The sequence below is a fragment of the Wyeomyia smithii genome, chromosome 3 (genome assembly GCF_029784165.1).
Source record: "Wyeomyia smithii strain HCP4-BCI-WySm-NY-G18 chromosome 3, ASM2978416v1, whole genome shotgun sequence".
Lineage (NCBI taxonomy): Eukaryota > Metazoa > Arthropoda > Insecta > Diptera > Culicidae > Wyeomyia > Wyeomyia smithii.
In genome coordinates, this window is record NC_073696.1 from 196305328 (window position 1) to 196319615 (window position 14288).

At 42.9% G+C, this 14288-nt stretch overlaps 2 protein-coding genes across 4 annotated transcripts in view; one reads left to right on the forward strand and one right to left on the reverse strand.

The window, feature by feature from the left end:
• Window positions 1-337: 337 nt before the first annotated feature.
• LOC129732821 (probable N-acetyltransferase san) lies at window positions 338-1517 on the reverse strand. The gene is made up of 2 exons (XM_055694100.1): window positions 1331-1517; window positions 338-1193 (listed from the first exon to the last, which is right to left on the reverse strand). The coding sequence occupies exons 1-2, from the start codon at window positions 1336-1338 to the stop codon at window positions 590-592; spliced, it is 612 nt and encodes a 203-aa protein (XP_055550075.1). The 5' UTR covers window positions 1339-1517; the 3' UTR covers window positions 338-589.
• Window positions 1518-1566: 49 nt separating this feature from the next.
• LOC129732820 (serine incorporator 1) overlaps window positions 1567-14288 on the forward strand; it is a 30997-nt gene continuing 18275 nt past the window's right edge. Inside the window, exons 1-2 of one of the 3 annotated variants that reach the window (XM_055694097.1) lie at window positions 1567-1831; window positions 2009-3023. In XM_055694097.1, the coding sequence (XP_055550072.1) occupies window positions 1796-1831; window positions 2009-3023 (1051 nt within the window). In that variant the 5' untranslated portion in view covers window positions 1567-1795. The remainder of the gene's footprint in view (window positions 1832-2008; window positions 3024-14288) is intronic. The other 2 variants (XM_055694098.1, XM_055694096.1) reach the window with 2 other exon arrangements.

Here is a 14288-nt window from a genome sequence, read left to right on the forward strand (position 1 = left end):
GCAACTCGTTGCCATTTGAAAAGAATGGTCGAGTCGAGATGACATTATGTGGTTAAACAGTTATTACCGTTTCAAATCCGATATAACATCCGAAGTAATTTATAGATTTGCCTTTCAAAGTGAACAAACCATAAATTGCTCCTTTTACTGGAAGGACCTTCTACGTGAAACTACCATAGCATCCAGGCTAACATTTGTACTAGATCAGAAACGATATTCGTACGCGCGGGAAACGCAAAGAGTCATACATGTTAGTAATCTGTTGTATTAAAGTTTGAGAGAATGCACTTCTACGCTTACTTTTATTGGATTTCTAGCAAACACAATGAGATATTGATTCATCTAACGTCCTCTTGGTTTCCAGCCATACTAACTTTAATGGCTCGTTAAAAAACACAACACCTTTATAAGTGAAACTATATTATTAAACCATTTTTACTGTTGCGCAGCAAACTGAACTGTAAAATATGCCTAAGTCAACGATACAAGTGGTTTTCATCGTCGAAAAAGCATCCAGAAGCTTATAAATTAACTCACAAAAATTGTCCACCTTCCCATCATTCGCAGCTTGCTGAGAATCGACCTCCGCTTATCGATTCTTCTCGGGCGCCTGCTGCTGTGAGGTCGAATTCTGAATACTTTGACTACTCTGATTGACCTGATTGTTGTTATTGTTATTATTGTTTCCCACTGCTATACCGTTGTGATGATGGTGCTGCTGATGGCCAGATCGTTTGACTAAAGTTTTCTGCAAAACATGAGCATCCGCTGGCTCGATGCGCTTGTAGTAGTGCTGTTTGGTTTCGACGATTTCGAATCCAAATTTCTTATAAAATTCGATCGCTCCTTCGTTGTCCACCTTGACATGCAAGAATATGCTATCAAAGTTACCGTCCTTCTCCACGTAGTTCAGTATGTGCTTGACCATCACGCTGCCGATTCCGAGCCGTCGATACGGATGCAGGCAGCCCAGCGTCATAATGTACAACCTTCGCATATTCTCAGTGGTGTCTATGCGGGAACAGACCGCTCCGACGACGACGTCATTATAGTAGGCAAGTTTGGCCAGCTCTCCCGATTCCAGCACGTCCAAGTAGAACTTATCATTGTATAAAACCGGCAGCACCACCGTGTTGATTTTCTTCAGTTGTTTCAGGTTGTGGTGGGTCACATCACCCAGTTCAATGTTAGCTCTGCAAAAGCATGTTAGGTTGAACGTAAAAAGCTTTCATCGAAGATAAAAAAAAACGACAAGAGGAAGAAAACTTCATTTTGAGGTTAAATGTTGAAGAACGGAGTTAATCAATTTTAAAAATATATTCAAACTTACCGCGTCATAATATCCTTTACGAGACAGAATGGTTAAACAGTGGATTTCTTCCAACAGCGCTAATTAGTTACGATAGCACTAACGATTAAACAGGGAAATATTCCTATTGATTGAGAGCTGCTAAAGAATTTCTGCACTGTCTGCGCTGAAAAAATAATCGAAACTTTGTGAAAGCAAACGTCAGATTGATGTTAACTTGCTTTTGCATGTTCTTATGCTGCAGGGGCACCAGAAAAAAGAGAACCGAAGAGCACAACGAAACGTAAAAATTTTGTTTTTTCGTTCTTATGCATTTTAATTCTGTTTCTGCATTACGCTGTTTCATGGTGTAACATTAGAGTGCAAAATCTTTGTTGTGAAAACGAAAAATACTTGAGTAGAAACGCAAAAGTGATTTTTTGGGTTTATTATCTGCTGTGTTTTGAATTTAAAAGCTGAGAAGTTGATTCATACTATTTAATTAAAATGGGAGCCGTTTTAGGCCTGCTTTCGGCAGCAAATGTAAGTATTTTGAAGATATTTCAATTTATTTCATGCGAAGGTCAAAACAAATATTTAAAACTTGATTCGATTACCGATAAGTTGATGATTCACTAAAAAAAATATTCTGCATGAAAATGTAGTTGAATTGAAAATGTGCAACACACAAAATCAATATCTTCTTCCACTTTTCCTCAGCTTGCCTGCTGCTGCACCGGAACGGCTTGCTCACTGTGCTGTGCACTGTGTCCGTCGTCGCTGAAATCCAACTCGACAGCCACCCGATTTATGTACGCTCTGATGCTGCTACTTGGGGCCATCGTGGGAGCAATAATGCTTGCCCCCGGATTGCAGGAATTCCTGCAGAAAGTGCCATTCTGTGCGAATTCAACATCCACTACTGGGCATCTTATTCCAACGGCGGACACAATAGATTGTAGTTCCGCCGTCGGATATCTTGCCGTTTACCGCATCTGCTTTGCACTTTGTTGCTTTTTCGCCCTCTGGGCAGTGTTAATGGTGGGAGTACGTTCATCCAAAGATCCTCGGGCCGCGCTTCAAAATGGGTTCTGGGGCATCAAGTTTATGATCGTCACTGGCATCGCTATCGGGGCGTTTTTCATTCCGGAATCCGGATTCGGTCCTGCGTGGATGTGGGTTGGTTTGATTGGTGGATTCGCTTTCATTCTCGTCCAGCTGGTTTATATTGTGGATTTCGCCCACCAGTGGGCAGAAGCGTGGGTTAGCAACTACGAGGAGGAAGAATCACGCGGATGGTTTGCAGCGCTGTGCTGCGTTACCGGTTTGCAATTTGCCCTATCGCTAACTGGAATCGCTCTGCTTTACGTTTATTTCACGCAAGCCGATGACTGCTCCTTGAACAAGTTTTTCATTACATTCAACATGATTATCTGCTTGGGAGTCAACATTTTATCGATTTGGCCGAAAGTTCAGGAATACGCACCGAAATCCGGTCTGCTGCAGAGTTCGATGGTGACTCTGTACACCATTTATTTGACATGGTCTGCCGTTGCTAACAACCCAGATGCTGAATGTAATCCCGGCTTTTTGGCCATCATCGGAGATAAGCATAACAAGGTTCACTTCGATGAGACTAGCATCATCGGTCTGGTTATCTGGATGCTGTGTATTCTTTATTCAACCTTGCGCTCGGCAAATAACGTTTCTCGCTTGGCTGATCCAGAGAAGCAAGGTAAGTAGATTTTTTGATGTTCGCTTCATTCACCTCATATCTTAATTCCCCTAGACCTTTTAATATCCCAGTGCGTTGTATGCTTTACAGTTCTTTACTGTTTAATTTTTTGTCAATCGATTTTCAAGAGCCAGTTTTCCTTCGAGACTTCAAAAATGAAGTAATCTCTCACAGCAATTGATTGAGACTGTCAAAAATTGGTCGCGTAAAAGTTGTACTTCTTAAATTCTAGTGTCGTGTCTAGATCTCAATGAAGACTTTTGTTGGTTCTAAATTTCTAGTAGCCTTCCGATATCCATGTTGTTATATCCGATGTAATGAGACTAAGGTGCGGGCTAAGAGTATCAGCTTGCTTTATACCACGTCTTTTCGTCATAGTTGGAGTTGTTTGTCCAAACCATTGCAAACATGTTCTTTCCACTAAGCCAGCTTTAGTGACTTTGTTGATGAATTGTAGCGAGATCCCCATGTCAAGTAATATTGGATCCAGTTTCGATACATGGATTGTGTCAAATGTTTGTTTTAAATCTATTCAAACAAGTGTTGGTAGGTGATCGAAAACTTTTTCTTTAGTGTTTTAGTAGTGTTAAGTCAACGCAAGCGGAAGAAATAACGAGAACCGGGGACTTTCCATTCCGAGTCAAGCCACGTTTTTTTAGACGCCTTCCATGACACGTTTACAATTTTTTGGTTTCGACTTACTTTTGTGATTCTTTATTACCATTGGTAGATCCGATATCGATTACTATTCATTGTAGCCTTTGCGTAGATTCCGTGGTCACATAAATATTGCATTATACCATGCGTAGAGAAATACCAAATATACCAAATGCAATGTGATTTATCACCAGGTTTCCCAGTTTAATTTAGAAACGTAGTCCGTCTCACCATCGGCTCTGGTGCAGACCTTGTAGCCTCTCTTATTAGGTTTGATTGGCATATATTATTTGAGAGATGATTTTTCTTTGAAAAGAATCATCGATTCATTAATGGAGTGAGATGATGCCGGTTTTGCTCCTCTCTGACATGCAGCGTGCAACAAAGCTAGAAAAGGACGGACTTTTATTGCTTGATGGCATCAAACGGTTGTCATTCAAATGCAAGGTCTCTACGATCTTTTTAAACCTCCCAAAGGGCATAATAGATGCAATTTCGCCTGGTCGAAAGAAAGGGTCAGTAAACCAATGCAGTTCGATTCGTGGCAATGGTTTGAATCCCATCAAAATTGTGAGACTAAGAAATGCCCTGGTTTCCACTACTGAAACTGGTTCGGTATAACCGTCATCCGACTGATCATCATCTGATTGACCCTCTGAATCCCCCATCAGATATATTTTTAAATGAATTAACTCGAATTGGAGTATCATTTCGAAGAAACTGTAGTTCCAAAGTACTAAAACACTTGCGATTGTTGCGATAGGAACAGGAAGTTGGTTGATTATCTGGATCGCTCCTTTTTGGTTCAATACTAATTGTTCGTGAACTGAGAGGGCATCCCTCTTTTATTCTTCTCGTTTTGTTCACTGTTGGGCACTGTCCAAACCATTGTATAAATGTTGGATATTGATTGTTTTCAGCGAAGTATGAATACTGTCAGTACTTTTGAACAGTTATTTTACAAGGAATAGTGAAGTTTTGGAACTAAGATAAAAACGACGTTAAGCAACCAGTGTGGGTGAAACCGGCACCTCTTGGAGGTAACACCGACACCTAAGTTTGACAATGAATTTGCTCGAATTAACTGAACGAATTTGGATTCGGAAACCGCCAAATGAAATATCTTAGGTTTTTGGCCGTTGCTGTTGAATTTGGTTGTTGTGGGTTAGCTGGTTCTGAAGAGATTGCCGGAACAAGTTCCGGTGAACATTATGTATAAAAACAATGAAAGAATTTGATACTCGGCAAGTCTATCGTGTGGCACCTTAACTAGTTCCATCGAAGCCACGATCACATTGAGCACATCGGAGTATATTCCAGATACCACCGGGGAAGCGGTAGGTTTTGTGGCTTGATTCAGTACAGTCGACACCTCTAATAACCCTTAGATTCAATCATAAATCACAGAAGAGCTTGAGTTTATGGTTTTAAGCAGTGACGGAAACGAAACGAACATGATGCAATCACCGTTTGATCTCCACATGTACACATCATGAAGTGTACAGACCGCGACTAAACTTGAATCCTCTCAACCCATTGGCCCCGACGACTCTGTTGATATTGGTGCGGTTTTTGCATGCGAAAGTGAAGGAAGGAAATATTTTTGCTTTTGTTTCCACACATAAATTGACAATTGTATATGAGAATTCGCGTAAGTGCGAACAGCCTTAAAAACCTCTTTTACTTGTGTCAGGGCCAAAAATGAAATGATGATATCCGGAGTACTTCGTGATAAGGGCGAATCTAACAAACTGTAAACAAATAGAGATTTTACCGAAAACGTATAAAGTGAGCTACTATCTACCTTCAAACTTCGAAAAAATAATGTATCTCTATTCTAACTATTAAAAATTACGATGTTTGTGAAGAGCGAAATCTACTTTATATCAAAATGAAAAAGAATTAGGAATATGCCCTTTTTGTTGTTTACGTTAGTAAAAGGCGAAACTTGACTTCGTCTTGATGAATGGGCGGAATCAAAGTTGTCAACAAAATAAACAATAAAAGCAAAGGGCGTATTCCAATACTATAACGTAAACACGGCGTATAGTAAAGGGCGATACTGTCGAGCAAATCAAAATAAGGCGCAAAGTAAAGGGCGATACTTTCGAGCAGATCGAAAAAGTTGCATAGTAAAGGGCGAAACTATAAATTATCGAATATACAATGTAAAGCGACTGAAATTCAAGATTTAGGTTTACCATGTGTTTAATTGTAATTAAGTTTGGAGCAGTAAACAATTTAATTTTAATTTTAATCTAAATTAATCACTATATTAACTTATTTTTAAATTGTATAATACGGGTTTGATCTGTGCGTGGTGCCAATGAAGAATGTTGACCGTTGCCTGGTCTCAAGAGTACTGACTTTGATAAGCTAACGATCCTGTGGTTTAAGCTGCTGAACGTTCGGATAGCATAGTGTGAGATCTCTCCGTTTGAGTGAGAGAATTAGCGTAGATGGGCTATGAGATGAAGTGGAGTCCTGATCGGATGACAATTGTTCGAACTTGTAGAGTGCGCGACAATCTTAATTAACCCCTTCGTGACTGGTGGAGCGAACATCTTGCCCCGCCTGGAATGACCATTTCAGATATGACGCGGATGAAGTAGATAGTTTTCGACCATGGTGTGAGAGCCTCCCGATGATGTCCCTCGTTGACATGGGGCGTACTCGATTAATGCGGGAAATAGAAATGGAAAGATAAGACCCCGGTAGCGGGTTTCAAATAGCTAAGATTATTGGAGAGGTCCTCACCTGGACCCTAAGGTTCAAGGGCCTTGAATAATAATTTTCCATTACCGTACTGGTTGATCTACAATGCAGTAACCGGGTCGTCTGATGTAGATGTTGTTGAAAGTAGGTTGATTTGAAGAGAAACCTCTAGTTCGACTGCGGCTGCGCTGTTGGTACAGGTGATTTTTGTTTGGATTCAAATGAAGGTATCGGAAGAAACCCAAGTTTCGCAACTGGCCGTGTAAGGAAGCCATTCGCTGTCTGAAGCGTAACTACCCGTGTCACTCCGTCTCTTCCAGGATGTAATGCGTGTATTCTTGCCGTCACCCAGCGCATTGGTGGCTGGGACTCATCTGCGATGATAACGAGCTGGTTCTTATTAATCTCGACTGGTGGGTGTGACCATTTAGGACGAGGCTGAAGCGAAGTCAGATATTCTACGTGCCAGCGTTTCCATATATCCTGAAGTATTTTCTGCACCTGCTGCCAATGGCGCAAACGATTGAGAGGAATGTTGTCATAATTGAGCTCTGGCACTGATTGGAGAGCACTACCAACCAAAAAATGGCCTGGTGTTAGTACGTGCAAATCTTCGGGATCATTCGTAAGCTCGATGAGCGGGCGTGAGTTTAAGCAGCATTCAATCTGGGTTAACAAGGTTTCCATATCGTCATAGCGCAATAGACCCTTTCCCAAAACACGAATGAAATGCTTTTGAGCGGAATGTTTTGCTGCCTCCCAGAGTCCCAGAGTGCGGTGCCTCCCAGAGCACCGCACCAGCAGTTTCGTAAAGGGGTGTGATTCCGGTAGTAGGATCTGGTGTTTGGTATCGTACGATTGTGCTGATTGACCTAAACGGCCACCGATTCGCATGACGTTGTCGGTTCCAATTATCGGACTGAAGCGGAAAAGGCGAGATTTTGACGAAATCGGTTGCTGCTGTTGAAGAGCCTTCCATTCGTCTGGAAAGCAATCACGTTGTACTAATCGCACGAGAGTTATTTCAGCGTTAAGGATTTCTGTCATAGTGGGTGCAGCATATGGTATTCTTTCATTTTTTTAAAGTCGAAAGTTAGCACAAAAACGTTGACAAAGGGCTGTAGTCCGAAGAAGACGGTGATACTTAGAAAACTTCGAGGCAAGAGTTTCTACGAACGAAGGACCTTCCGGTGCAGCTTGTATTGAAGCCTCTTTAGTTACTTCTGGACTGGAATGCAGCTCAGGAGCTGGTAACGGCCACAACTCTCTTTCTTTTTCAAGCCATTCAGGACCCTCCCACCACAACTTGTTGGACAACAGGTGTACCGGTGTTAATCCTCTCGAAATATGGTCGGCGGGATTCTCGCTGGTAGGAACATAGCTCCATTGACAGTTCTGAGTTGTTGTTGAATGCGAGCCACCTTGTTAGCAACAAACGTAGTCCAGGAAGAAGGTGATGCTTGTAGCCAGCTCAACACAATTTTTTAATCCACCCAAAAGTAGGTAGTATCGATGATCCGAAGCGCATCTCGAACCTTGACATATAGTTCAGCTGCCATTCTTGCTCCACATAATTCCAGTCTCGGAATGGTTTGTTGTTTTAGTGGTGCCACCTTTGAGCGTGATGTCAGCAGGGCAACCCGTGTTTTACCCGATGCGCTAACCGACCGCAGATAGCAGCAACAACCGTAAGCCAGCTGTGATGCATCGGAAAAAAGGTGTAACTCCAGCGAACGTGGGCTTGGGCATGAGATAAACCGATCGATTCGAAGGTCGTTCAATGAAATAAGCTGAGAGCGATACGAATTCCAACTCTCAATCATTGTCTGTGGCAGCTCGTGGTCCCAATCCCAAGGTTTTCCATTTTTTTCTTTAAGCGTCCACAATGTTTGCATAAAAATTTTGGAAACTAATACCACAGGGCCGACCAAGCCCAATGGATCGAAAAGCTTAGCTATCCGCGAAAGCACTGCTCGCTTTGTTATAGTTGTGCGAATTTCGAGGTGCTCATTACGGATTACGTATTTCAGTTTATCGGTGCTTGGCTCCCAGTGCAGGCCAAGTGTTTTAATTGATTGGTCCTTGTCTAAATCAACTAACGATTGTAGTGCCCTGTCAGCCTGGGGGACGCCTTCGAGTGCTGCAAGACTGTTGCTCGCCCACTTTCTAAGCTGCATACCTGCTGATGAAAACATGGAATCTAGCTGGTGGCGCAGTACTGCTGCATTTTCAACTGTGTCAGCACCTGAGTATAAATCGTCCACATAAAAATCTTCACAGGTGGCCTTTGCTGCAGCAGGGTAATTTTCGCGTTCATCTTCAGCGAGTTTTTGAAGGACACGGGTGGCTAAAAATGGTGCTGAAGTGGTACCATATGTAACCGTTTTTAATTCGTACACAGACACAGGTTCCGAAGGAGAAAATCGCCAAAATATCCGGTGCAGTGGTGTGTCTGCTGGATCCAGCCGTATTTGACGATACATTTTTGCAACATCTGCAACAAGTGCCACAGAATGCAATCGTGATCGCATTAGTATGGAGCGAATGTCCTCCTGTATAACCGGGCCAGCGAACATGGCATCATTGAGAGAAATTCCATTTGTACCTTTACATGAAGCGTCAAACACGACGCGCACCTTGGTAGTGCTGCTGTCTTCTCTGGTAACCGGATGGTGTGGTAGAAAAAAGTTTGGTTGTGTTGTTTCCTTTGATTCATCGATGCGTTCCATGTGTCCTAGAGTTATGTACTCTCGCATGAATTTATGGTAGCTTTCCGATAACTGCGGGTTACGGCTCAATCGTGCCTCGAGCATGCGGAATCGGTGAAATGCTGTGCGCCGATTATCGCTAAGTTTGTTTCTGATCTCTTCGTTTAGTGGCAATCGAACAGTGTACCGCCCAGTTTCCAGGCGAGTTACGTGCTTACAGAAATGATTCTCGCAAAATACCTCCTGTGGTGAGTAAGCTGGTCCTGAGTCATCCTCGATGGCCCAAAATCGCTCTATAGACCGATGTAGATCTGCGGTAGCCGCTAAATTGCAAGAGATTGATCCTCGTTCATTTTGTGCGTCGATTTTTCCCGAAACGACCCATCCGAAGACGGAATTGATCAAGCATGGTAGTGTATCGCCTAGCACAATGCGCCCGGCAACGTTGAACGCGTCAAAAAATATCTCTGCACCCAGCACAACATCAATGGAACAGGATTCGTAGAAGGCAGGGTCAGCTAATTGAATTCCAGGTGGTAATGACCACGATGAAGCATTAACCGAGAGGGACGGTAAATCAATTGTAACCTTGGGGAGAATCAACAATTCTATCTCATTAACATACTCGGAGATGCGGGATTTTACAGTAGATCGAATTTTGAATCGCACTGGTGTGGAGGATTGCCCTATCCCCTTGATTGGGAGATCTGCTCTAGCACGCTGAATTTTCATGCGTTGACTCACTCGCTCGGTTACGAAGCAACATTCACTACCTGAATCAAGGAGAGCACGGACTGTGTGCTCATTTCCAACGTCGTCTACGAGAATGATCATTGCAGTCGCTAACAAGACTTTTGTTCTTCTTTCCTTCTGCGAAGTGCAGCTAGTGATACCGGTGTGAGCTGCTGGAGTGGATGAGTGCGGAGCTTCATTGGAACTAAACTGGCTGGGTGGATCGTGTTGGTTCAATGGCTCAACCGCCTGAGCGACTGACGCAGAACTGTTTTGGTTTGACCTCTGCATGCACAGCTGTGTGTGGTGTCGGCCTTGACACTTCCGGCAACTACTTTCAGAAGAGCAATCTTTTGCCATATGACCCGTCGTAAGCAATTTCGGCAAAGTTGATTGCGTCGAACCAATTGTTCCTTTTCACTTACTGACATTTGAGAAAAGGAAGAGCATTGATAGAGCGTATGCTGTCCTGAGCACACTATGCAGCCGCGGAAACCTTTGGTTACTGTTCCGGGATTGGAAGACCGGAAAGGAACAGGTTTTGTGGAAACGATATGTTGCGGTGTGTCGACGTTTCCCTTTCCTACTGTTTGTAAAACGTTAACCCGACGCTGCAGGAATTCTATGAGTTGACTAAATTTAACTGCTTGATTTGCTTCAGCGTATTCTTCCCAATCACGTCTGGTCACATTGTCTAATCGAGTGCTAAGAATGTGAATAAGTAACACATCCCAGTGTTCAGTATTTTCGCCCAACTGTTTTAAAATTTTTACATTAGTTTGAAACTTCTCAATGAGTGTGTGCAGTTCGGTGGCTGTCTCACGTTTCAGGCATGGGAAGTCGAATAAAGTTTGCACGTATGTCCTTTTCAAGCGACGAGGGTTTTGAAAGTGAGTAACTAATGTTTGCCATGCTACCGGATACTGCTCGTTACTAATGGGGATAGTCTGTATGAGCTTGAGTGCTTCCCCGGACAGAGATGAACGCAAATAGTTAAATTTTTGTATAGTAGAAAGCGTGGCCGAAGAGTGTACCAACGATAAGAACAGATCATGAAAATTCATCCAACCTTCGTGTTCGCCACTAAAGATTGGAATTTTGACGTCCGGAAGCTTGACTTGAAGTGGATGGGAGGGTTCTTGAGGTCTTTGTTGCGTAGGTTGGTGGTTAGGCTGGCGATTGTGTAAAAGAAGCGTACCTTTGGCGCGATAGTATGTTTTTTCGACGTCAGTCCTTTCTTTGTCGTAGGCATTTGAAACATCTTCGTCCTCTTCTAAGGATTCCAGTTCCGTTTGCACCGCATTATATTCATTCCACATCACCACTAAATTTTCTAACCGCACTGAAACTTCCAGTTCATCACGATCCGCTTGGTAATTGGCGATGAAGCTTGTTATTTCCGAGAAGGATTTTATCACAACGCGTTTGCGATTTTTCAGGCTGCGAAGCTTTCTTTCTGCCGACGACATGGTGCTGAATGTTGGGAAGTCCTACAAACAAAGACCGCGTAGACCCAAAAGAAGCAAAAAAACGAATAGGAACCTCAATTACCTGATTGAGGCAAATTACTGCCTTGTATCAATATAGAAGTTGCTGGCTGGTATAATTTCGTCTGTTCGTGGCAAAACTATTATCGGAGTAGTGGCTTCGGTATATTCACTAAAGTTACAAATTTCCAACTATCATCTCCCGTGGAATTTATCCTCGTCTCGCAGAAGTATATTCGTTGCGCAAGCAATTATCGAAAACCAAGCCACATGAAAAAAGACCCGGTAGAACAATCGATAGAAGCGTAAAACAATGGAACCTCACTCACCTATTCGGTGCATTAACAATGCCTTGAATGTAATTAATTGTTCTTCCAAATCAGCCGCGATGGCGCTTTCGCCTTCGATCTTTTATTGACGGCAATTTTTAGCGGATAGACGGAATTCATTCGACGTCTGATCCGGTTCGAAGGACCATGTTTGATTGTAATTAAGTTTGGAGCAGTGAACAATTTAATTTTAATTTTAATCTAAATTAATCACTATATTAACTTATTTTTAAATTGTATAATACGGGTTTGATCTGTGCGTGGTGCAAATGAAGAATGTTGACCGTTGCCTGGTCTCAAGAGTACTGACTTTGATAAGCTAACGATCCTGTGGTTTAAGCTGCTGAACGTTCGGATAGCATAGTGTGAGATCTCTCCGTTTGAGTGAGAGAATTAGCGTAGATAGGCTATGAGATGAAGTGGAGTCCTGATCGGATGACAATTGTTCGAACTTGTAGAGTGCGCGACAATCTTAACTAACCCCTTCGTGACTGGTGGAGCGAACACCATGTACAAAGCTAGAACAATTTTGCTTTTTTTTTGGGGTATTTGGATGACAAATATCGTCCCCTTAATGCTAGAACTGTTAAGAGTGTATTTCGGTTCTGCCCAATTGGCAATTCCAGTGTAAAAGTGTAATACAAACGTCAAATATATTTTCTCTCTTGTTCTTGATTTCATACGGTACGCAAGTGTCGAGTTAGTTGTCCGAAACCCAAAAGGTTATGTAGCTCAGTTAACGCGGTAAAAAAAATTTTTTTTCGAGATTCGCATAAGATATCGGTCAGTAGTGCGCGATGGAAGAGGAAGCCAAAATCCTCAGGATCAGGCCGTTTGACGGAAAGGGCTTCAACAATTGGAGCTTCCGGATGCGAGCATACCTCCAGCAGCTCGAGGTACTGCATTGCGTGGAAAAAGCGGCGGAAGAAGAAGATTTTTGGGAAATTCCAGTCGGTGCTGAGGCTGCCGAGGTAGCAGCGAAGGAAGTAAAAAGGACAGTGCGCATAAGGCAGGACAACAATTGTCGTTCGGTTTTAATTCAAGCGGTGGCTGATAGCCATCTTGAATATGTAAAAGACAAAGAGAGCCCAAAGCAAATATGGAATGGATTGCATCACGTTTTTGAGCGTAAAAGCATAACCAATCGTTTTCTGCTAAAGCGACGCCTGCTTTCGATGCGATTCAACGAAAACGAAAATATGCAAGACCATTTTCTGCGTTTCGATCAATTAGTGCGTGAAATCAAAGGTGCTGGCGCTAAAATGGATGAAGAAGACGTGATTTGTCATCTTATGTTAACCATGCCAGAATCCTACGATGCAGTTACCACTGCTATGGAAGCTGTCTCGGAAAATCTTACGATGGATTTAGTACGGCAGAAATACCTGGATGTTGAAGCCAAACGCAAAGGACAGAGAAGTGCATCAGACACGGAAGAGGCTGCATTCGCTGTAAAATCTAAAAGAAAGTTGAAATGCTTTGGTTGTGGTGAACTTGGCCATAAAAGAGCGCAGTGTTCAAAATCGATTTCGGCCAATAACAGAGCTGATAGTCAAAGGCAAATGAAACACGTTGCACAAAAGGCCAACGTCGGGGCAAAAACTGTTTCGTTTGTAGCTGCGGATGATCGGCAAGAAATCGCAGCGGCTAGTAATGTAACTGATAGTAGGTGGTTTTTAGACAGCGGTGCCTCTGAGCACATGGCCAATAACAAGCTATTGTTCGAGAGCTTGGAGAAATTGGACCAACCGGTGGTCATCCAGACAGCAAAAAGCGGTGTTAATTTACTTGCGCACTATAAAGGTAAAATTATTGCCAATGCTTTAGTGAATAATGAGACAATCCAAGTTAGCATGAACGATGTTCTGTATATACCGGAACTGTCACTAAATCTACTATCGCTTCGACGATTGGAAAATACCGGTAAAAAGGTGGTTTTTTTTGATGGGCGCGTGATCGTTGAGGATGATGGCGAAATGGTGGCAAGCGGCAGACAATTAGGCCGATTGTATTGTATGGATCTTGTTTGTGTGCATGGGAGCGTAAATGAAAAGGCGCTAATAACGGGCAAGGTGAGCAGGAAAATGGAGCTTTGGCATCACAGGTTTGGCCATCTTGGAAATGACAACCTGTTGAAGCTTGTCAAAAACAAAATGGTTCATGGTATGTTAATGGGTAATGATACTGACGAGTCGGTGAAATTTCTTTGTGAGCCGTGTATTAGTGCGAAGCAAACACGAGAGCCGTTTCAAACCAGAACCGGAAAGCGTACCACTAGACCATTACAAATCGTTCACAGTGATGTTTGCGGTCCTGTTACGCCAGTGTCGTGGGATGGAAATGCGTATTTTGTTACATTTACGGACGATTTCACACATGTTTCGGTGGCTCATCTGCTTAAGTCGAAAGATGAGGTCTTGGGCCGTCTAAAGGAATTTGAGGCAATGGCGACTTCCCACTTTGGAACAAAAATTGCTTGTTTGCGGTGCGATAATAGTGGCGAATACACCGGTAACAGCGTGAGAAATTTCTGCAAAACTAAAGGAATTCGGCTTGAGTACACGGTGCCGTATTCACCCGAACAGAATGGTGTTAGCGAGAGACTAAATCGTACTATAGTGGAAAAAGTGCGCGCGA